At 39.7% G+C, this 24,818-nt stretch overlaps 3 protein-coding genes and 3 non-coding genes across 7 annotated transcripts; 3 read left to right on the forward strand and 3 right to left on the reverse strand.

The window, feature by feature from the left end:
- The first annotated feature begins 4,587 nt into the window (after positions 1-4,587).
- Positions 4,588-4,659, forward strand: trnae-cuc (transfer RNA glutamic acid (anticodon CUC)). The gene has a single exon. It is a non-coding gene; the product is annotated as a tRNA-Glu (tRNA).
- Positions 4,660-5,035: 376 nt separating this feature from the next.
- On the reverse strand, positions 5,036-9,861 carry LOC125704676 (zinc finger protein 180-like). The gene is made up of 3 exons (XM_048970600.1): positions 9,416-9,861; positions 8,735-8,846; positions 5,036-6,681 (listed from the first exon to the last, which is right to left on the reverse strand). The coding sequence occupies exons 1-3, from the start codon at positions 9,677-9,679 to the stop codon at positions 5,324-5,326; spliced, it is 1,734 nt and encodes a 577-aa protein (XP_048826557.1). The 5' UTR covers positions 9,680-9,861; the 3' UTR covers positions 5,036-5,323.
- On the reverse strand, positions 8,551-8,622 carry trnaa-ugc (transfer RNA alanine (anticodon UGC)). Its single transcript has one exon. It is a non-coding gene; the product is annotated as a tRNA-Ala (tRNA).
- A 105-nt stretch (positions 9,862-9,966) lies between the features above and the next one.
- On the forward strand, positions 9,967-10,038 carry trnaa-ugc (transfer RNA alanine (anticodon UGC)). The gene has a single exon. It is a non-coding gene; the product is annotated as a tRNA-Ala (tRNA).
- Positions 10,039-11,952: 1,914 nt separating this feature from the next.
- Positions 11,953-19,156, forward strand: mmp17b (matrix metallopeptidase 17b). Its single transcript, XM_048971643.1, has 14 exons — positions 11,953-11,957; positions 12,201-12,298; positions 13,158-13,216; positions 13,617-13,685; positions 13,888-14,020; positions 14,238-14,373; positions 14,474-14,582; positions 14,904-15,081; positions 15,186-15,362; positions 15,819-15,909; positions 16,002-16,075; positions 16,606-16,755; positions 17,123-17,350; positions 18,264-19,156. The coding sequence occupies exons 1-14, from the start codon at positions 11,953-11,955 to the stop codon at positions 18,644-18,646; spliced, it is 1,890 nt and encodes a 629-aa protein (XP_048827600.1). The 3' UTR covers positions 18,647-19,156.
- On the reverse strand, positions 19,120-23,769 carry LOC125705273 (uncharacterized). Of its 2 annotated transcripts, XM_048971729.1 has the most exons (7): positions 23,369-23,769; positions 23,082-23,248; positions 22,745-22,854; positions 21,166-21,230; positions 20,867-20,967; positions 19,629-19,813; positions 19,160-19,465 (listed from the first exon to the last, which is right to left on the reverse strand). In XM_048971729.1, exons 2-7 carry the CDS (start codon positions 23,194-23,196, stop codon positions 19,373-19,375), a joined length of 669 nt encoding a protein of 222 aa, XP_048827686.1. In that variant the 5' UTR covers positions 23,197-23,248; positions 23,369-23,769; the 3' UTR covers positions 19,160-19,372. The 2 variants fall into 2 exon arrangements, with proteins under 2 accessions (XP_048827687.1, XP_048827686.1); XM_048971730.1 differs by lacking the exons at positions 22,745-22,854; positions 23,082-23,248; positions 23,369-23,769 and adding an exon at positions 21,904-22,101 and having other exon boundaries at positions 19,120-19,465.
- Positions 23,770-24,818: the final 1,049 nt, after the last annotated feature.

Here is a 24,818-nt window from a genome sequence, read left to right on the forward strand (position 1 = left end):
TTATGCCGCATGCAGTTTACAGTATTAAGTTCAGTTTCTTAATCTGAAATGCAGACTAGATATTCAAAGCACTGAAGTAATGTTACATGTATAGAAAATTATCCTAACTGGGAATTCAGCGAGGACGAGCTGAGAAATACGACTTTAGGGAATATTCATGTGACATGTGATCAGACTCAAAATACAAAACATTCATTTTGCGAACTCAAGGCGCACCGTGTTAAGAAGCACGTTTTATTTGAATGGATTTAATTCTAATGTGTCAATGCGAATATGTTTTCGTTTTGCTTCGTTTGCTCGGCCACTGACATGTTGCACTGCATATGCAATCGAATGCCGATGTTTTCTCTGCTTTACGGTTTCATCAAATTCTAAAAGTACAGAAAGCTTCAGCATACCTTGAACCGAAACAATCAGCATTTAATCCTGCCAACTGGTTTCCTCATACATTGCTTACAACTGATTAATATTTCGGTTCTATAAAATGCACGAAGAGCTTCTTGTAACCTGCACTACCGAACGCGTCATAGTTTCCGGAGGCAAATTTGAATTTGAAACGCCAGGGGGCAGACGATTAATAGATTTCACAGCAAGGTAACAACAACCATGCAGACCGACTGCATTTGGAAAGAAAACGTAGAAATGTGGACGTATTTCTATGTATAAAGAAAAATTATAGCTATAATTTTTTTTTATTTCCAGTTAAGTAGGCCCATAACACTAACTTTATAATGAAACATGTATTGGTATGTCTCTAGCGTACTATAATATGATAGGGTGAGTGGATTTCATTGTCAAGCTGCTAGAACTTCCTGTTGTTATGGTTTTACGTTCCCTCATGGGCCATCCAGCCCTGGAAAGAGGTTCCACGTGGTTCGTGGCACAACCACAAGTAATGTTTACAACAAGAATCTTAAACAGATGAAAACAACGAATATTATGAGTATCTCCTTTGTGTCAAAGATATGAGAGGGAAGGCAATACGTTAGTTTTCAAGATCATAGACATTAAAGGATCACATGGCAAATAAAATACGAAATGGGATGTACCCAGGGTGGGGGGGGGGGGCATAAGATGTGTGATAGACTAACAGAAGGCAAAAGAAAGATACTGGTGAACAAAGCTGACGGTAGATCAAGGTTCCTCTGGCTTCCTACACACTTTCCGTTTTTAAATTTAAAAAATCCAGGGTGGAGAACCTAAACGTCGTCAACCCCGGGGTGGTGATGGAAACAGTTGCCAGGGCGGGGTGGAGAAATGGGAGATGGCACACGTAGTGTGTTAAATAGGCAGTTGGCCTGGGTGGTTTGTTAAGTCGATGCCCCCAGAGAATGCAGCCCTGCCCTACTGGCCATCCTGCCAGGACTGGGCGCTGGCCGCTGGCTGCAATTAAACGGTAACATTTCTGCCCACCATGGGGTTAACATCTCACCCACGTTCCAAATGTCGACCAACTTCACGTACACTTTGTATTTTTGCTTCACATTCGCATTTGGGATCCTTAGCCAACCAATTACATTACTTGGGATTGACAAGCGGAACATGTGAAAACTTGCATTTCCCAACTGTTAGTGTTGTACACTGCAAGGTAACCTGCATCAATATACATTCACTGGAAATTATAGAAGGCTGATTAGTTGCAATAGTCTGAAAACATGTTTCCATACTCTTTCCATTTACATACTTATCCAAACTTGGAAAACACAAAATTCAAAGTCCACACCTTTCCATACAGTGCAGGAACCTCAACACACATATGTTTCCATGGTTATTAACACATATTAAAAAAAATTTTGAACCAAATTTATTTAACAACACAAATAGTGCAGTAATAGTAAATAGAACATTGCAGTGACAGTAGCCAAGAGCCTTCATGCACTGCTAAAAGGAAAAAACAAAATCTGACATTAGAAACAAACTTTCAAAGTATACACAGTGTAGCCAAAAATTATTACACACTGTGGAAAAATGGTCCAAAATGAAAATGATGTTGAAGATACCGAAGAGCAAACTTTAAAAACTGTCTTTCACAGTGTAAAAATAACTTTTGGTTACACTGTACACATTTTTACGTACACACTCGCCATAGTCAACGAAAACGGTCCAGCCGCCCACTTCTGGGTCACGAACCACCAGTTGAGAAACAGTGTTAGACTATATGGGAAGATCGTGAATATCTTGCAACGGTCAGTGCATAAGGTTCATGTCTCCGGAGCGTGTCTAATTACTTATAAGATAGCATAAGTTGATAGCCAACCTGTAATTTGCGCAGACATTGGCTCCAGTGTCAGTACAAGTAGATCTATAGTGTTTCAAACTGGCTATTCATGTCAATGAATGTCCCCATTATTAGCCTATGATAGACAGTTTACTGTTGCTCGTAAAACACATATCGAACAAACATACTTGACAAATTACCTCACAGAGGTTGGGGTGTAATTATGGGCGGTCATAGCTACGTGTCTAGCATGAATAACTGCGAACAAAAAGATATTTTAAATGAAAGTGTCAATCATAAGGTTATTATAAGGTCTAATGTTACTCGTGAAACAGACATTAAAGCTGAATTCATATTTAAAAAACAGAACGAATAACCCCAGAAAAGTGGCTACCAGCTGTCAGCTTCGCAAATGTTAGCCAATGAACGTGACTGCAAGACCACAACCTGGTTTACTGGTACCGCGTTGGATATTGCGTGCACATCTACTTAATACTATTATTATAACGACAGAACAAACCAGTAAATACTGATGTGAAACAAATGGCAATTTCAGGCCTATTTTCTCCCCAAAAGTAACTTTTGGCTACTGTCTTTTGATATATAAAAATCACTGACTTGCCCAGACATAGATCAGGAGCATGGATCAGCCCGATCAGTTTAATTTTACTCTGAAGAGCAATTAACTCAAAACAAAATAGTGGCGTAAGAAAGGCCAGTGTCTGTCGGCAATGGACAGTTTTCAAATCAGCGGTATTTGAGGAGGAGGCTGACATTTGGAACTTTATTACTGCGGTCAATGAAGTGATCCTGAGATGATGGTCAATTTCATTCCTGGAGAACTTACGGAAGCAGGATGTTTTCATGGTTATAGGGTGACGTTTGAACAATTTTAGTTCCACATGAACACCGCACATGACTATAACACTTATTTGCAAATAAAACGATTGACAATTAACATAAATGTTATTACTAGTAACCATGAAGAATCCAGAAAACTAATGCAGATTAAACAGCAAAGGTTATTTTCATCAATAAAACGTTAATTGTGTCATCGAGTCAGGGTACTATTCAGATAGTGGTTTGAGTTAAATGTTAATTTGATCGGCTGTCTGATAAAGCTTTTATAGCATATGTGACATTATCACAAGAAAACAAGGAACAAAATGCAAATAGGAAAATACAACTTTTGCGTTAAAAAAAGAGTAGCGATAAACAACTTTTGGAAAAAAAATAGTAGCGGAAAACGACTTTTGGTGGGTAACAAATACATCCTCATTACTATGTAATTCCCTTCTTGACTTCCATACCCTCACTGCTTGTGTTTTCATTTCGGTTCTTGTCAGTAGCCGCCAATCCTTTTTTGTTTGTTTTCTGTTTACAAACCAACCAAATTGTAATGTTTGTAGTAATGTAAATTAACCATTTAACCAGGAAACTAGCAATTCTGTTCTTACAGGAAAACGCTGCTTGTCTCACTATAGTAATAAACAAAATAAGCCTAATTTAAATATTTAAAAATAATAATTAAAAAAAATAACGGTGAACTGACCTTACAAACAAATAACAATAGATAAATAAAATTGTTTTTGTTGCCACCTAGCTGTTGTACAAACGATATCTTTGCAACGTTTGCAAATTACAGCAGGTTTTCCATGTCGGATTTCACAAATGGATTGTCAAATCTGGCTCACAAAACACAAAAGAACGGATTTCGAAGTGCATTTTCCTGAAAATTTTGCAGTAAATGTTGAACAAATTTTGATGCGAAATATGCTGGGACCTTGCCTTTCAGAAGACTAGTTTTTACATTATGGGAAAGTAAGAAATTCTCTTTATTTAAGTATATCAAGTACTTCATACATATGACTATAAATCACCCGTGATTTATCCACGATCAGGCACTTCAGTTATATCTCAGTATGAGAACAAGCTTAACTTCAACATAGCCGACTCTAATACTGAGGTGATACTGAAGGGCCTGATTATCTGTCAGGGGGGCAGCTCTCCAGGAGCAGGATTAGCCAGCCCTGGTTTAAGAGTCTGTTATTTTATCCAAAGGCGATCTGATACCGTAATGTTATGTCTATGCGTGCACCACTCATTTAAAGCGCGGATAGCTTGACCGCAGTCGGACGTTGTCTACCGCGGGACAAGATGCAATATTTATAGTAGTTCGATGGTAGGTAAAATTTATTTTTTTCATTACCAAGTTTGCAAACTGGTTAGAATAGATCAAATTTGTAATTCAAGATCTAGTCAATAAGATGAGATCCAACAAGACAGATGTGTGTGTGTAAACATACATACATACATAGAAACACATATACACACTTATAAGAAAATATTCAAACTTCGACTCTTCATGTTCCCTGGTGGTCTAGTGGTTAGGATTCGGCGCTCTCACCGCCGCGGCCCGGGTTCGATTCCCGGTCAGGGAAGAACATTTTTTGACAATAACAGCACTGCGAAATGTCGTACAGTAAGTTACACAATTTGTAACTCAGCAAATCCAACAAGCTTACTCAAAAGATTTGAAGGCTTTTTTTCTTTTTGTGTATGCTTCAAAAGAACCACGAATTATACGCTACCCACTTAACCATAGCATATTTATGAAGATTCAACTACATGATCTGCAGGAACATTAAGACTTTCGCATCTTTTCGATAAATAGTCAGCTTCCATAAATTAGTTCCTACACTGAAACTAAATATAAAACGTTTAGGTGTTTCTTAAGTTTTGATTTGAACGCACAATCCACACAGCCATTACCACAGCTTGAAAACCACAACAAAAATAAGATGCTTTAAGCTGATGTAAGAATATTATGTCATACAGATTTTATTTTATTATTTATTATTGTTCCAGTCTGAAACCGTGGTTCACATACATGCTACAATTGTCCTTTTACTGAAGTCCAGCAATATTTGCAATGAATTACAGGAATCATCATACATTTTTTTTTGTTTGAAATTCACTCTGAAATGTTCAGCATTTTAAAAATCCATGAAAGTGAATAATTACACACAACAGGTTCAACGACAAAATCCAACCTGTCATGTCAAACAGTAAGTTTGCTAGGACTGTGCAACTTCAATGTACAACTTATGTATCTGCTTGCAGATCCTGTGACAGTAAATCTTGATTGACGTGTAACTGTTGGGGAAATACCATTTTACCTTCGTTATGGACACGCAGGTGTCTTTTCAGGCTGTCTTGTAGAGTAAACTTTTTCCCACATTGTACACAAATATATGGTTTCTGACCAGTGTGAACACTCAGGTGCCTTTTGAGGACATGCAGCTGAGTAAAACTCTTCTCACACTGCGTGCAGCTGAACGGCTTCTCTCCAGTGTGAATCAGCTGATGTATTTTAAGGTGGCTTCCCTGAGTGAAGCGTTTCCCGCAGTACATGCATATGTACGGCTTCTCTCCAGTGTGGATTCGTTTATGTCTTCTTAGGCTGTCCTGCAGTGAGAAACTTTTGCCACAGTGACTGCAAGTGTAGGGTCTATGACCGGTATGGACACTCAAATGTCTTTTGAGTACATGGACATGAGTGAAGCTCTTCCCGCACTGAGTACAACTAAATGGTTTTTCACCTGTATGAATGAGCTGATGAATCTTAAGATGACCTCGCTGTGTAAAACCCTTCCCACAGTGTGTACAATTAAAACGCCGGTCTGTATCAGACCTTTGGTCGATCCTAATACTTTTCAGTGAGGAAAAGTCATTTTGCAGCAAGAATTCTTTTTCATGTACCACACCTAAACTTAGCTGTCTTCTGCTGTGGCCACCTACTAGTTCATGATTTTTCTCTGCATACATTTGGTGCTGCACTTCCAGAAGGTTTTTCAAACTTCTGTTACTTTCCAGCTGCATTCCTTTGCTCTCTTTGTCTTCACTACACCAAACAGGATATAACTCAACTACCTCCATTCTTGCCTCATCACTGCATATAGGCATCTCCAGTTCATCCTTAATCTTAGCAGGTTCTAGATTGCAAACTTCAGATTTTTGTGTCAGATTTTCTGTCATACCTAAGCCAACTGGAATTGTCACGGTCTCAGTAATATGGGGCCCCAGCAGAGCTGACTGAGCTGTTGAATCATTGTCTATTGTGTCGGAGTAACCTGGTTCACCAGTTTCTTTTGCCTGATGTACCAACTGCCGTGGACTTCCTCTCTCATGCATTATATAATGAGGAAACAGATGATTCAGGGTACTGTGCTCAGATGTGGCCTGACTGAGTCTTTGGGCTGTACAAGAATACTCCTCCTCTGACTTGCAGGCTCCTGCCAGTTTACTGAGTTTTTTCCCTACTAATTGGATTGAGTGCTGGTCTGTGAACTGCTTGATGCCTGTTGTAGGCGTGAAATGTGCTTCACAGTCCTCCTGGCTGCGCAGCCTTTCTGTGTGGAGCACTCGTTTATCTTTGTTGAAATCCTGTGATTCCAACGGGCCTTTAGGAAAACAGAAAAAAAAAACATCAGATTACTATGACAAGTAGTGGTGTATCAGTTCTGAGACCGAGACCGAAACCGCGATGCAAATGTTCACGATCTCCTGTCACGGCTCCGGAAGATTCAATACTGATAAAACTTAGTAGTACAGATAAAAACTAAAATATCTGTTCTATCAGTCTGAATGTTTTCATTATGAGAATCAATTCTAATATTTAAACATTGATTTTCATCCCTTTGCATTTTAACAGTTTTAATTATTTATAAAGAGCAGGAATATCTCGGGTTCTTGACAACTTCCTGCAGCATCTTTTGCGCTGAACTTGGTGGGGCAACCTGACCTTGACAGGCGTCCAGATGTCTGAAATGTTATCTGTTTACAAACAATCTTATGCGTAGGACAAAAAAAAAATCACTTTAAATTGATCTTAAATACATGTGAAATGTAAAGACAGCAAGCTTCTTTCTGAGGTATCCAGAAAAGACTGACCAAACCAGGCCTGGTCGAAGTAAGATAAAATGGTATATATATACACTGCCCGGCCAAAACAAAAGACGCTATTTGAATTTACACTGAACAAAAATATAAACGCAACACTTTTGTTTTTGCTCCCATTTTTCATGAGATGGACTTAAAGATCTACAATTCATTCCAGATACACAATATTACCATTTCTCTCAAACATTTCTCACAAATCAGTCTAAATGTGTGATAGTGAGCACTTCTGCTTTGCTGAGATAATCCATCCCACCTCACAGGTGTGCCACATCAAGATGCTGATCTGACATCATGGGTAGTGCACAGGTGTACCTTATACTGCCCACAATAAAAGGCCACCCTGGAATGTGCAGTTTTGTCTCACAGCAAAATGCCACAGATGCCACAAGCATTGAGGGAGCGTGCAATTGGCATGCGGACAGCAGGAATGTCAACCAGATCTGTTGCTCGTGCATTGAATGTTCATTTCTCAACCATAAGCCGTCTCCAAAGGCGTTTCAGAGAATATGGCAGTACATCCAACCGGCCTCACAACCGCAGACCACGTGTAACCACACCAGCCCAGGACCTCCACATCCAGCAGGTTCACCTCCAAGATCGTCTGAGACCAGCCACTCAGACAGATAATGCACGGCCCCATGTTGCAAGGATCTGTACACAGTTCTTGGAAGCTGAAAATGTCCCAGTTCTTGCATGGCCAGCATACTCACCGGACATGTCACCCGTTGAGCATGTTTGGGATGCTTGACCGGCGTATACGACAGCGTGTACCAGTTCCCACTAATATCCAACAACTTCGCACAGCCATTGAAGAGGAGTGGACCAACATTCCACAGGCCACAATTGACAATCTGATAAACTCTATGCGAAGAAGATGTGTTGCATTGCATGAGGCAAATGGTGGTCACACCAGATACTGACCGGTTCTGAGTCCCCAGACCCCCAATAAAGCAAAAAACTGCACATTCCAGGGTGGCCTTTTATTGTGGGCAGTATAAGGTACACCTGTGCACTACCCATGATGTCAGATCAGCATCTTGATGTGGCACACCTGTGAGGTGGGATGGATTATCTCAGCAAAGCAGAAGTGCTCACTATCACACATTTAGACTGATTTGTGAGAAATGTTTTGGAGAAATGGTAATATTGTGTATCTGGAATGAATTGTAGATCTTTAAGTCCATCTCATGAAAAATGGGAGCAGAAACAAGAGTGTTGCGTTTATATTTTTGTTCAGTATATATCAGCAAATACTTAAGAGCCAATGACTGGATCGTTATTACAGCCCAGCAGTGTTATGCAGCAATAAAGTGAAGTCAGCGAAGTACCTGAATCTACTGTTCCCCAGATTCCCACAAAAGAACCCAGCTTGGAGATGCCGGGGATTGAACCCGGGGCCTCATACATGCAAAGCATGCGCTCTACCACTGAGCTACATCCCCTACTGACATACAGCTCATGGAGATAAGCGGTTTATTCCAAGTTTCTTTCCAATGAAAGAAAATTGCATCTTGAACACTGTCATTTATTAGGGAGCAGGAAGAATCACATTACCTTCCTGGCTACTTTTCAGTCTTCTCTGCGAATCAGTGTTCTCCAGGTCCTCCCTAAGTTCTTCATGCTTAATTAAAAAAGTTTCAGACCAGCTCCCATCCACGGCTGCATCCTGTAATCGGGAATTTTAATATTATTAGCAACTTATTGTGTCCAATTCCAGAGCTGGACCCCCAAAATATATATTTCTAAAATGTTCTATTGAAATGTGCAACAAGACTCTTGTTTGAATATAAACAAGATGGTCATGATGGCTGGATTGATCATTATGGCTGGTTAGATTGCTTGTTAAATAGTACAACTTCTGCCATTTGAGGTAGAAGTGAAATATGATTATGAAAATTGCGCTTGAATTCCTGCTTGTCCTAGGGTGCTGAATTCAGAGTATACTGGCTAATCCGAGATAAATCGGCATCCTGGAATAATGTACGACTTTCTTACATTTTCTTCCGTTCAGAAGCATTTCTGAATTGCGACCTGACACTCCAACGACAGTGGTGTCGTGTAAAAAAGTTGTGGAAATTTCAGTGCCCAAACACAGATCTATGTTGACATTATTTGGTTAACTTAGTAATCGACTATGGCATCCCAAGTAACGCAATGAATGAGGACTATAAGCTAGTTTAAATGTAGAGTTCGTCTAGGAATTTAATATATACTTTTAACACTTTTCAAACGAACCTTGGTGCTATCAGACTGGTGGTTTTTAACAATGGTTTGTCGTGCTGCTTTCGTTCCCCTTCCACGGCGGGCCGCTTTCAATTCATTTTCCATCCATTGCAATTTCCTCTTCAGAGACGTGTTTTCTTTTTGGTGATAGGATATTTCCAAGCGCAGAAAAGCAGAGCGATTGTCAAAAAGTTTACTAATATCTGTAACAGCCGCTTTAACTAGCACATCCATAATAGAGGCTAATTCGTCTTGAAAAGTAACACAGTTCGTCATTTTGCTGCCGTTATTACCTAGTATCACAGTAGCTGTATCTTAGTAATAATTTTTAAACAGTGGTATTATTTGTCCAGCTTGCGAACGGAGTAATCCGTTTATGTGTTATTAGCAATAAGCTAGCTAGGTAGCTACGTAGCTAACTTGCAAGCTAGGTTCTGAAGGCGACTCTGTTAGCACATTTATTTCCGGACTTGTGTACCGTATATACAGGAAAATAAGAGCAATTGTAATACGCGTAATGTTTTCTAATCTAAACAGAATTTGCGAAGACCTTGTCGTACGAAGGGGATGTAGCTCAGTGGTAGAGCGCATGCTTTGCATGTATGAGGCCCCGGGTTCAATCCCCGGCATCTCCAGGCAGGGTTATTTTGTGGGTATTTGTGAGTGATGTGGTTGTCGATTGTTTAAAACACCATTGGAATGTATTTCAACAATGGGACTAACACGGAGTGTATAGGCGTTTGTTCAAGGGAGCGTCTTTGCTCTTAGAGCTGTTCTGGGGGGCCTAGATTTATGGAGACCCATGGGCTTCTTTTTGTGCATTACGTCGGGCTTTAATGAGGCCGTTATGCCAGAGTAGAGTCTAAGTTCACATGGTGCTCCAGTTGTAAATAAGCAGCTAAACTAAAGACACCGCAGAAGGCTGCTGATTACATCTCTCAAATGGAACGACCCCCCCACCTTGTTTACACGTTTGGGAATCGTTTTTCTTTGGAAAGTGTTTCAGGGTCTAATAAGTGAGAAGTCAGATATGGTGGATGCCAAACAATTTATTTGTTTTCTGAACAGTGATGTAAATTAATATTCTACTAAGATATCTGAATATATAACAATTCTTTTCTTGTTTTGCATCAATGTGTAAAGTAAATTTCCTTACATTATTTTGAATAAGTAAAAAAAAAGCATTGTTAGCATATCTAGTTTGATAGTAGGTGACGTACTTTACTGAAAATGTGATTTTTTTTAACTATAAAATTATACAGCTCATTCTATTGCACTTTTGATTTACTATAGGCAACTTTTAAAGTTTTAAAACCAAAAACATCCTAAGGTGAAACTGTAGGAAGAATTTTGCGGTACTCTCTCATATGTAATGAATAGTGTTAACAATGGAACTCTATGTTACAAAGCACTGAAGAAACCTTGGTTACCAAGGAGACGGTAAGTTCTGTTCTTCAATTCAGTTCCTCAGTTTTGACAGCTGAGGGATTCAGTCATTCTCTAACACATAAACCCTTTCATGCTTCCAGTTTCTTTGAGTTTTGGAACTCCTAAAAATACAGCTTGCCGTGCCCCTACACCACATGACCTTTGACCCCTCCTTACCACTGCATGTATCCAAGTCAGATCTGTTGCCTAGACAACCTAACTACTTTGGAAGAAGAGCTTTTTTAGGAGCATTTGAAGAAAAGTATTTAAAAATGGCATTAAAGTTGATGCTTTTAAAGTTAATTCAGTGGTTTATGTTTCATTTCTCTTATATTTGAACCTTATGATGTGTAGCTATTTTGTTCCTCTGGTTGTTTAATAAGCAGGTTTTAGAATTCGTGCAATGTATGCTTTTCCTATCACAAGATTCCACAACAGCACACATCTGGAAAAGCTGTTTTCTGTCGCCATCTCACTCTCAATATGCAGCAACATTTTTCAACAGGTGTTAATACAATTACTCCTCTTCACCCCAGTTCCACAAAACAATCTCTGCAGACTGCTCTCTTCCTTTTCCTAATAGATATCAACAGAGAATATCACCCGTGACAAATGCTTAAGAGAGCATCTGGCATAATTTTACAAGTGGTTTGCTAAATAAACCACTTTGCTAAATACATCCAGTGTAACTTTGCACGTAATGTTTAATACTAAACTAATTCGATTTTCCAGTCATGGTATAACATCCTGCTCTGTTTCTTTGCTTTGCTGTGACCATTTATCACGTTATTTTTAAGGTGCAGTATTTGGCTAACAGGGTGAACAATGCATTGAAAGAGAGAGATATATACTTAAATGTTTAACTCTGCTTCTGAGATCTGAGGATTCAGAGCTCCAACAACATGTATGTGCACCACCCCTCAGAGCTTTGCATATAATATTTGCTGCCATTTAACTCTATTCAGTGCTGTTCGAAATGGTTCAAAATCCATGAATTAATATAACCAATAATATTATAAATTTTATGGGATATAAGATTATAAATTTGAACTTTTTTTGTAATTGGTTAGTTAACAACAAAGAAATGTGAATTAATCTTCATCTATATGTTTTATATCTGGATGGAGTAAGTATGTGTGTGTATGTTTGTGTGTGAGTGTATGTGTCTGTGAGAGAGGGAGAGAGAGAGAGAGAGAAGATGCAAATCTTCATGCTTCTTCTTATAGCATGAAAGGTGGTACCTTATTTTAGTTGCTCTACAACTGCCCCTCCTCCACCCAGCACAGTAGACACCCACCCTGCTAACTGACTGTCCTGTTTCTGCGCAGGGCAGGATGGGAATGCCATTTGTAAAGAGACTATTGTGAAGACCTACATGCGCTGGACTGTGGGAGGGCTTTCAAAAAGACCCGATCTTGAAAGGACACATCTGTTCTGACAGAGAGAGGGACGTACTGGATGCAGAAGGTAAGCGAGATCTGCTGCTTTCACTGCGATGGTCTCTGGACTGTTTTCTTTGCATAGGACCACTTTCTTATCTTCTCTGACTCTGTTAAAATAACTGAAAATGTCATAATGTGCCTGATATGTATCTGTCAAAAAACCTTTAATCAGTCAAAAAAATATTTCAGCCCATTTCTCTCTATGAACGATCGCTATAAAATAAACACACTTGGACTGTTATAGTTTTTCTGGAAACAAATGATGTCCAATGAATTTATAAGTTATCACCACCAGGAAACAGATTTGTTGATTTATGCTTATACATTATGCTTATACCTTTCTTTTTTTAACTTCTTATGTTTCATGTCCCTCTGTAGTTTGCTCTTCCCCTTAGTACTTCCCAAGAGAAAAGAGTCTTTAATTTAATTTAATTTAATTTAATTTCATCATGTCACAGATCTATCTCATGCCTCCTTCCCTGTCACGTTTGTTAATGGAATGACATCCCCTAATTAAATTACAGCCCATAATCCCTTTTCCCATTCATCCTTCGTTCTTTCCATCCTCTCGCACTATCCATCTCATTCATTGTCTTCCTCTAACAGTTTTCCTGTCTTGCAGCAGAGTACTTTCTTTGTCATTTTCCACTAATGAATTTTTATTGCTAGCAAATACTCCTGTTTTAGAAGTTATATTTGTAATAGTAACATTTTCACAGAATCATTTAAATGTGCTCGAGGGTAGGAATTATTCTACAGGATACTTAATGATAATGAATAATCAGACATGCAAATTTGGTTCTCAAGTAACATACAGTATTTGACATTTGTCAGATCAAAAGCGTTTTGTGTTGTCTGGCTCAGTATTGACTTCTGTGTTCCAGGAACAAGACTCTGCAATCAACACCGATCAAATTGCATCAAAAGAAGACATAAGATTAAAGTGAAATACTCACATAATATATTGCTCAACATTATAAAAACGGTTATATTGCTAGTAATGACAAGTAATGGGTATTTTAACAATGGTGCCCTGCATATGTAAGCTTAAACAAAAAATGTATATCCAAAAATATAGAATTCATAATGTTAACACTGTTACAATATGACACAATATAAGGTTATACGTAGAAAGATTCTTTTCAGATAAAGGTTAAGTCATGTATTCATATTCTTACGTTTAAAAGAGACAGAGACGTCAAGAGTTGTAACATAAAGTTAATTTATCAAATAACCGACAGACAACCACATATTACTGAGAAAGAATGAGGGTAATGGTCTGGGGATTGCGGCTTCTCTACGTCTGCAACCTACTGGAGGCTCTTCCTATTTCACCTTTGCAGCCAACCATTCAGACTTCGTCGTCCTCTGCTTTTGTCAGCCCTACAGAAGATGAAAGCACAGAACTGGTGGTAAGTAAAATGAAGAGAGAAAGGCACTCTCATATTACAAACTTTAATATTTTTGCTCCCAATGTGCAGAGATGTTCATATGAATAAAACTTTATTGGGTTATTAGGTTATACTAGTGATGTCATTCTCAGTTTAAACCAGTTATAAGCAGTATCTTCCTGTTGCAAACACGTGTGAATGTTCTTCCCTCCTCCCTATTCAGGACTGGCTAACGCGTTATGGCTATCTTCCTCCTCCTGATCCCTCAACCGGGCAGCTCCAGGCTTGGACAGCCGTCACCCAGGCCTTAAGAACCATGCAAAATTTTGCCGGCCTCAATGTAACAGGAGCTGTAGGTAAAATACAATGAAACATGGTCAATTTTTCTACTGCTGCAGTCTGCAAGAGACAGTCCACCAGCCTGACCTTTAAACACTGAATTCTCCAATCTATCGTTATGACTGAAACGCATGTTGTCATTACGATCTTCCACTAGAATTATGATCCTCTCGTGGAATTTCAGTAGCTCAGCTCGAAGGTCGATAGACACTTGCTCTTTTCTCTTTCCCTTAGATAAGGACACACTAGACTTGATGCGCCAACCGCGATGCTCCCTTCCAGATGAGGATAAGGAACAGGATCCCCTGCATGCAGGCAGACGCCGGGAGAGACGGGGGGCTGCCTGGACATACAGAAACATCAACTGGAGGTTTATTTTTAAGATTTTTCTTCTCATTTCTTGTCCCTGTTTCTCTTGTCTTCTCATTGGTGCGTACGCGATTCTCAGATAATTCCTTCATCACCACTAGGTTGCGGTCATATCCCACTCCCTCTGCTCTTTCCCGTGAGACAATTCGCTCCCTGGTGTTCTATGCCCTTAAGGTCTGGGCGGAGCCAATTCCACTGGAATTCCATGAGGTGCGTTCACAGAATTTTAAAATGTCATTTACGATATAAAAAACACATGGCCTACTGTCAATGTAATGGAACAGATACAATATGGAAAGAACATATCGCTTCTTGTTAGAAGTTGACACCTTAGGATTTGCTTTTGCAGGGATGGAATTTCTTTAGTAGGTGGTGGAAAACAGAAGGAAGGCATCCTCACTGTTATTAAGCTAATTGAAGCAGATGTGCTTAACACTCATCGATGTCGGAAACATTCACCTTTCAAATGAACGTAGTTTTTCATGGCTGTTTCTGTCTCGCATCACCTCCCCACCCGACTTTCGTTGGCAGGTGGGCAGCCCAGTCGGAGCTGACTTACTGGTGGATTTCCTGCACGGCTCGCACGGCGATGGGTTTTCCTTTGATGGGCCGGGGGGGTCTGTGGGCCATGCTTTCTTTCCATCTGATCCTGTCAGAGCTGGCGCAGTTCACTTGGACTCGCAGGAAGACTGGGCTTTCAGGCAACCTCGTGAGTGCCTGACCTTTAACCTTTTTATAGTGGTCAAAATGTGGGTGTCGAGCCTCATAAAATGTACCCTGAAGTAATTTACTCTCTCTCTCTTTTTCTCTCAGCCTCTGAGGGTATTGATCTCTTCACAGTGCTGGTGCATGAGTTTGGTCACGCCCTAGGATTGTCCCACTCTTCCTCGAAGCGGTCTGTCATGAGACCATATTACCAGGGCTCACTGGGGGATCCCCTGTACTTCACCCTCAGCTCCCTGGACAAGGAGCAGATCACTAAACTATATGGTATGAATAGGAGGACCATTTTACGTCTACCTTAGCAGACAATCATAATTAGCTATTTTTTCATTGCGGTAAACTGCTAAAGTTTGTGAAATAATGTTGTTTTGCTGTAACTGCGTAGGAATAATAAGAGCTACCAAGTTACTCGATTTTGACAGCAACATTTAACGTCATCTGTTGGTGTAGGTTCAATGAAAATGAATAACTTTTAATAGCCATAACCACTTTTCTTGAACTTGCAGTGAGGTTGTGCCTATCACTGTTTCAGTTCATTGCTTGTGGTTTCTACTTGTTTATCAGTGAATCAATGTGTAAGTAGGCATATGAAATATAAGGCAATATATATTTTTATTTTGATGCCTTTTTAAATTTATTGCGATCGTGATTCCAAAACACGACAGACACGTATGTCTTAATATTGTGCAGTGTTATGATTGCTCTGATATCTCTGTATCTAAGGTAACCGAGATAATAATCTGGCCATAGATTCAACTGATACAGCCTTACAGCCTCACTTCAGACGCAGGGAATATATTACTGAACAACAAAGGTACCAGAACTGTAAATGCCACTGTCCCAAGCCGAATGCTGAACTGTATCACTGCAGCACTGCAAATGATTAAATTCTTCCCTTCCATATAGAAATACTGTTGATCGCTGCTCAACCAGCTTCGATGCAGTGGCCAAAATTAGAGGGGAGACCTTTTTTTTTAAAGGTGAGTTAGTAGTGAATGAAAGATTGTTGTGCTTTATTTTATTAAAGGCATAGTAGGGAATGTAACAAGTCATATAGTAACCAATTAGAAATCACAATTTTGGTTTTGCAATAACGTTTCGCTGCAAGGACACATTGTATTGTTTCTGTTTCTCAGTTCCTATAGTCACACTGGAATGCACTGGACAGTTATATATAATATTCCAAAATGCAGTGAACATACATGTGTTGCAGCCCTTTTGCCATGATTGTTCGATCGCCATCAGCAATTGTATTTTTATGTTGTATGAATGCTCTCGGTGTTGCACTTTGTTAGGTTGTCTTATTAGATGATTGTCACGTTTGATAGGTGCCCTATCTTGCTCACATACTCCTTAAACCTTGGTAAAAAAAAAAAATAAAAAATGTGAAAAGTGATTGCAAATTTTCACAAAAGAATGAAAAGTGAAATTTCAATTTGATTCTTTTCAAATTGGCGGTGATCATATTCGAAAGGATCTGCCTGTGCATCTGCCTGTTTCTCTCCGATAGGTCTCAGTATGTGGAGGGTCAGCCGAGGAGGGCTGGTATCCGGGAAACCCGCCATCCTCCGGCAGATGTGGAGGGGTCTTCCCCCCAGCCTGACCTCTCTCCAGGCAGTCTTAGAGAGACAGTCAGACCACGGAATTGTCTTCATTAGTGGTTAAGCCTCTTTCTCACTTTAATACAACATTTAATTCTTTAAACTTTTGTGTTTACTTTTTATTTGTAAAATAAAACATATCTGTAGCTAAAAATTAACCAGATCATAAGCACAAAACTGCCTCATTATTTCTCGGTTGCATTGTTTGCTAATTGTAGTGTAGCACGTTTTGTTTTCCAAAGGTGGAAATTTCAGCTTTAGAAAGTACAAATCCAGATAAAGATTTTGTTCCAACCAATCAGTTGCGTACTCTGTGAATATGACTCTTTATGCTCGACTGGTTGGTTTAAACAAAATTTGGTCTGGATTTTTACTTTCTTGAACTTGAATTTCCCAACTCTGATAATTTCTTTGATCTCCTCCTAGGCCCCCAGTATTGGTTGTTTAAGGGTCTCTCCCTCCAAGAAGGGTACCCGCGACCTCTGTCTGATTTAGGCGCTGGAGGACAGGAGGTTGAGCAAGGGCTGGTATGGGACATGGAAAAGGGTGCAGTTTGGGGGAATAGAGAAGCAGAAAACAATAGAGAAGAAAATGGAGACATCTGGAAAGAACTCCTAAGAAAAGGTGTGGATGGAATCACCACAGATGAAGATGGTAAGACAGTTTGTGGATATGCAGAACTTTGGGAGAAGTCATGGGAGTCGGCAGCCACAGAACATGATGTTTAAATGAGGCTAGAACATTGGTGTAAAACTATGACATTATGTAAGTGTTTCATCTTGGCCATTTCAAAACTTCTCCTAAAGTCACCCCAGGATTTGCATCAACCATCCAATACACCCATATTTTATTTAACGCGACCACTAGCCCAGCTTATTTGGCCTATCAATACACCATTGAGTTACTTAACAAATCAAGTTAATTAATAGATTGAGCTGCTGGAGAAAATTTACAAATGCATGAATTGGATGAGGTGCCCGTAAAGCGCAGTTTGGGAGCTAAAGTGCGGTTTACCCAACAAGACATTGGTTCTTTTTGGAGAACAGACCAAATGCTTGTTTATTTTTATGGTGTCACTGTTAGTTTACATCTTTCAGATCTTACACAAATCTCACATAAATATTACAAAGAAAAATAGTCTTGGGTGCGGCATGGTGGCAGTGGTTAGCAATGTTGCCTGACACCTCTGGACCCAGGGTTCGAGTCTCTGCTAATGGCTCCATGTGTGTGGAGTTTTCATGTTCTTCATGTGATCATGGGGTTTCCTCCGTTTCCCTCCAAGTTTAAAGACATGTTGAGGTCAATTTGCGCTACCAAAGTGCCCATAGGAGTGAATGGTGTGTGAATGGTGTGCCCTGTGATGGGTTGGTACCCTGCCCTGGGTTCTGCCCTCCCTTATGCCCATACCACCTAGGATAGGACAAGCAGTTTCAGAAAATGGATAAATAGCTTTACACATTTTCTTTGACTGCCTAAGACTTTTGCACAGTACAGTATTATTGCGTTAACTGCTACCATTTGTTGATGATGCTCTCTTCGCTCACCTTTCTCTCTTCATCTCTATCAGGCTCCATACACATTTTTAGAGGCCAATTGTACTGGAAGTTTTCCTTTCCGGGATCCTCCCCCGCAGCAGGATTTCCACGCTCCCTGGCCGCGGATTGGCTCGATTGTCCTCAGCCTTTTTCATCTGCTCCTGGAAGCCTCTCTTTTTCACAAGCCACCGGTAAAGAGGGGTTTCACGGAACTGAGAGGGCCGGGGAAGTGGACGAGGAGGACAGAAGGCATTCTGGCAAGTATGGGAAAAAGACAGGAGGCAACGGTGTACTAGAGCAATGGGCTTGTCCTTGTCTAAACAGTGGGGTGCCAGAGGTTGACCTGATGTGGCGCAAAATTTCATTGCTATTACCTCTGCTTTTGCCATATTTTCTGACTGCAGCATCTATCTAAAAGGTCTACGGGGCATGTCAATCTTTGAAGGACAAATACCAAGCTAACACTGAGATTGTATGATACTGGAAAAAAGATAAATGATAGTCTAAATAATAGAAAGTAATTGTATTTCATCTTTGAATGCAATTTGCATGATGAATGCAGTATTTGCTTTTGTAAATACTTAAACATTTCTTTAAAAAAATGTAGTGTTTGATCATAAGCTAGGAGTTGTGGAAATGTTCAATTCATATTTTATTAAATGTTTTATTTTAAAAATATCAAAGAAATAATAGTAATTGAACTCATCATTTAAAATGCTTTTAATTTTCATGACAATATGAACACGGACCATGATGATTTAAATTATAATAAAATTAGTAATAAAAACAAAGCAAATAAGAAATCATTCACCTTTAAATTAATTCAGATGATTTTTGCAATAAATAATTTTAAAAATCTTTAGAAGTTAACATAGATAGGAGCAAAATTACATAAACTATGCCATTTAAACTACAATTAAATGTGGGCTATCAAGCCATCACAATGATTTTTGAGGCATATATTAAAAGTAATAAATAATAATGATCGCTTATCTTATTATTGCAAAATTGTTTTAACCTACATATACATTGATTGAAAATAGATCTTAATACATTTCTCAGTATTTCTACGTAACATTAAAGATACATATTTTTGTAAGCGTGCATGATGCTTCTGTGTCTCTCTGCGTGTCGTTTCATTTTAAAAGATGTCATAATGAGTCCTGTTTATATGGTATGATCTCCGTCTGCTGAAGTGCCGTCTGATGGCCGCGCAGCATCCGAACAGGAAGCACTGCGAAGCAAAGACAAGCAAAACAGACGCGATGAGGGAAACAGCGGCCGACGCAAAATGTAATTATTTAGATCGGAATGACAGCGATGTGTCATTTCTTCCTGCACTGCATGGCTGCCTCTTTATGCGACACAGAGATGAACACAGGAAATGGGAGACTTACGCATAGCAGAATCCATAGCGGAATGAGGATGATGGCGATGGCACAGGGTATGATGATAGCCAAGGCCCACGTGGGAAATCTCTGATTTCCCAACCCAGCCGTGGTACCAGAGGAGGGCAAGGTCATGTAGAGAGTGGGAAGGAGGCCAGGGGCAGTAGTGGTAGGGGGTGGAGTAGTTACTAAACCTGAAGATGACGTAGATTGATAGTTAGAACAGTGGCTGGCTAATCACCTTTGTATCCATCCATCCTTCTTTCCATAGTCACTTATGCATTACAAGTTTTGTCTGCATTCATCTTTACAAACACACTTCTTTGATATACAGTACTATCAGTCAAAGACAATGTTTCAAGCTATTCACCTAAGTAGCAAGTGTATATTTGTTCAGAAGAAAAAAACAATTTACCATTACTTCCATTTTCCAAACCGCTTATCCTACTGGGTCGCGGGGGGTCCGGAGCCTATCCCGGAAGCAATGGGCACGAGGCAGGGAACAACCCAGGATGGGGGGCCAGCCCATCACAGGGCACACTCACACACCATTCACTCTCACATGCACACCTACAGGCAATTTAGCAACTCCAATTAGCCTCAGCATGTTTTTGGACTGTGGGGGGAAACCGGAGTACCCGGAGGAAACCCCACGACGACATGGGGAGAACATGCAAACTCCACACACATGTGACCCAGGCGGAGACTCAAACCCGGGTCCCAGAGGTGTGAGGCAACAGTGCTAATCACTGCACCACCATGCCGCTGTATATGCATATTGACAATAGCGCAATAAAAACTAACAAGAATTTCTTCTGTTTTTCCAAAAAGTTACTCATCTTGTTGGATGTCTAAATGAACTCTGTTTCAGTCACAAAAACCTCTCCCAGCTATTCCGAATATTCGTTACATTTTACCACCAGCTCAATTAATTAATAAACTTAATTAGCTAAATAGCTCAATGAGGTGGTGATTAGGCAAACAAGGTGTGCTTGTGGGCGTGTTGGACGGTTGCTGTAAATACTGGGGTGACTTTAGTAGAGTTTTCGGAATGGCTTAAGTGACACACATTGACAGACATAACATCATAATTTACTCCAACATTTAATCATCGTTTTCTTTGACTGCCTAAGACTTTTACACAATACTGTTCATTACAACAGACCACAAACACTTGTATCATATGGTTGGGGGGAGCCTGCCTATGACACTGAAAAGACACGCAGTGGTTGATGAATTAAACTTACCAATGAGTTTCATGATCGCGTACAAGAATCTGCTTGGATTGTTAACGTCTCCCATCTCAAAGATGTAGGTCTCATTTGCGACGATCCGATTATTATCATTACTGTAAGGAAGAAAGTACAGTGGAGCAATATTATTATATCTCTGCATAATATTTTCAGCTCTGATTATTATTGTATTTGTAAGAATTCCAGCAAATGTTTTAAGGTAAAATCATTTAAGCAACAAAAGTACAATTTAATGGTCAGAGTATGTAATGCTGTTAGATAATATTTTATATTAGCTTGATGCTGATACTTACATAAAGGTCGCCTTCGGATAGGTGATGTTAGAATTGGATAAGGGGTCAGCGAGGATAAGGTTCATCTGAAAACCAGAGCATGAGGCAGAAGAGAAACATCAATTTTTGCGGTTCTGTTATATTACGCTAGGGTTCAATAACCACAGACGATTTGAAAATACAACTTTATGTTGGTTCAGTAGATTATTTTACAGCACTTACCCCCGGCAGCTTACTAATAACTCTTGTCTTACATATTCTGTGCATCTTCCAAATAACAAGACCCCATTTGTTAAACTATTATTGTATATATAATCAATAGATCCCTTTGTCTGTTTTGCAATTACATCTATGCAACCAATTACATAGTGCGATTTAGTCAGCTGATCTCATTCCTGTTGTATATTTTCGTAAACAAATATTATAAATAAGGTGATAATCCATCCAGTAAAACTTATCCAGGGGCTGTGTGCCTGGAGCCTCTCCAGCCAACAGAGTCACAAGGTACGTCCCATAAAAATTCTATTCAATCCCAAGACACACGATAAATGAGTAATTTACAGACAGCAATTAAACTACGTCTTTTCACTGCGGGAGAAAACCAGATCACCAAAAAAAGTTCAGATTCCACCAAATGTGTGAGTCTACAGTGCTACTTAGATTATTATCGTGTGTGTGTGTGTGTGTGTATGTGTGCATGCAGGGGGTGTAATCTTTGACTAACAAACAGGAACTTATAAAGTCTTAATTTTATTTTACCGACGCAGTCTGCACTAGTTCGTTAATATGCGGACAGCAGATGATCGGGACAACGATGACTGTGGTTACCAAGTCGGCAACTAAACAGCCTAACGAACTCGTCCACATCTAAGCGTTTTGGAGTCATGCCGTATATTTTCCCCTTTTTTCCCAAAGAAGTGACAACCGCGAATGTCCTTATACAAAGCTTATTGCCCGTTCAGGTCTTCAATTCTTTGAGGTAAGCAATCTCTCCATTGGCCAGTTTTAAAAGAATATGAGAAGCTGGGGTTTTAAAGATACACGTATTTACGTCCCACTAACCGTTAGTATTCTCCATAGATTAAATGGAGTAAAAAGTAATATGCTTCCTTGAATCGGGGTTTACCTGTGAAAGCCAGTGTTGCGTAAACAGCTGCCCTATAACTGACACATACATCTACGAAGCCTACAGGGAGAAGTGAAGTTTGTTGCGTATTCATGCCGTGGCGTTTACGCCATTCAAACCAGGCATCTTCTACTTTGACTAATATACATCTTCAACACAACAAAAAACTTGGTAAAACTGCTACTTAGTTTTAAAGTTGCTTTAAATTATTTCATCCTCGTTTTTGCTATCAATTTTGTCTATATTACCTCTTTGAACATTGCATTGTTCTCTCATATACTTTTATCTTTATATATGATTATATGATTGTGATATATATCGTGCATATATGTAAAGTTAAATAAATGAATAAAAAAAATTGAAATACACTGTGTGGCATCCCTGAGGGTTCCTGCAGTCTATGATTGACAACAAGTGAGAGGGCCACGGTGGTTGCTTTACTATACATAGTGCCAGTAGAAAGGATGAGCTCACCAACAGGTTTATGTCTTGCTGGATCTGATTTGTCAGCGAAATTCTTGCATCGATTTTGACATTACTCATCAAGTAGGTCAAAATGATTCCAAATGAAGTGTCTGAGATTTCTGGAAATATACAAAAATAACAATATTATTAAATGTCCAATGCCTAGTCATGAGCGTTTACCAAATAAAGTTGAAGCTATGTCACACATATTTTGTTTGTGTTTGATTGCCCGATTTCATTACTTCAAATGATATTTCAAAGTACAAGAAAATAATGAATAAAATGTTTGTGCAAATGAAATGGAGGATTTTCACCTGGAAAATATTAAAACGAAAAATACACGTACTTTCATATGTGATGTTTTGAATGCTTCTTAGATTAATCAGTGTTATAATTTCAGATCTTGCTTGTGGATTTAGCAGAGTATTGGCAATATTAAGGATTTCACTTTCACTGGGCATAATTGTGTGAGTGACAAACACAATCTTGACATATATGAGCACTTCCTTAATGCTGAAAAACACAAAAAAACAATCAGTGATATTCTACAAGCATTACATAGACTAGAATTAGTAAATGATAAAAACGTGTAATTACAAAAAAAATCATGGAACATATTAAAAAATAACATACATTGTGAAGGGTGATGGAGTTACCGCTGAAGTTCTATTCAAAGATATAGGGCCTAAAGTAGGAGAGTCAGGTCTATTCGCATTTCCAAGTTGGACAAATCTTGAAGTAAGTGATGAAATATTATGTCCGGCTGCTGTTGGTGACCGTGATGTTGTAATATTTGGAGGTACTGAAGACTGGGAGGAGTTTACTGAGCCAGGAGGAGAAGCTGTTGAAGATGTGGATGCAGAAACTGATGAAGTAATAATTCCCACAGCTGTAGCACCTACAGCAGGGGAAAGTGATGTTGTATTTGATTTGGGTACTTTGGCCTTAGAGACTGGGGGTGAAATGGTGCTGATCTTCAGGGAACCTCTTGTCAGTGACAGAGCTGGGGCAGATATCGCTGATGGTGCAATTGATCCAATTTCTGCAGTCATCGATGGGGATGCTGACATAGTACCAGGAGATATGGATTCATTCCTCACTTCTGTAGCAGATGCTGGTGAACTTGGTAACGCAGGTTCGGCAGTGGATGAAGTTGATGTTGCAGATCCACTTAGTAGTATGTTTGTCGGAGATGTTCCAGCTGGGGCAGATGTGGCAAATGTTGCAATTGATCCCGCTTCTGTTGTTTTTGACATGGACCTTGGACCTGTAGTAAGGATTCCATTTTCACTAGCCGTTGTTGCAGGAGAGGCTGAAGAGCTACCTGATGCAGACTGGATAGACAATGAAAATAATGATGTAGAGCCTGTTGGTATAATGTTTGCAGGAGATGTAACAGCTAGGGCAGATGTCGCTGATGGTGCAATTGATCCAGTTTCTGCAGCCATTGATGGGGATGCTGACATTGTAACAAAAGGTATGGATTCACTTGTCAGTTCTGTAGCAGATGCAGTTGATATTGATGATGCAATTTTGATAGGGAGTGAAGCTGATGAGGTAGAGCCTGTTGGCGTAATGTTTGCAGGAGATGTAACAGCTGGGGCAGATATCGCTGATGGTGCAATTGATCCAGTTTCTGCAGTCATCGATGGGGATGCTGACATAGTACCAGGAGATATGGATTCATTCCTCACTTCTGTAGCAGATGCTGGTGAACTTGGTAACGCAGGTTCGGCAGTGGATGAAGTTGATGTTGCAGATCCACTTAGTAGTATGTTTGTTGGAGATGTTCCAGCTGGGGCAGATGTAGCAAATGTTGGAATTGGTCCTACTTCTGTTGTTTGTGACATGGACCTTGGACCTGTAGTAAGGATTCCATTTTCACTTGCCATTGTCGCAGGAGAGGCTGAAGAGCTTGCTGATGCAGACTGGATAGGCAATGAAAATAATGATGTAGTGCCTGTTGGCATAACGTTTGCAGGAGATGTAACACCTAGGGCAGATGTCGCTGATGGTGCAATTGATCCAGTTTCTGCAGTCATTGATGGGGATGCTGAAATTGTAGCAAAAGGTATGGATTCAC

The sequence above is a fragment of the Brienomyrus brachyistius genome, chromosome 12, assembly GCF_023856365.1.
Source record: "Brienomyrus brachyistius isolate T26 chromosome 12, BBRACH_0.4, whole genome shotgun sequence".
Taxonomy (NCBI): domain Eukaryota; kingdom Metazoa; phylum Chordata; class Actinopteri; order Osteoglossiformes; family Mormyridae; genus Brienomyrus; species Brienomyrus brachyistius.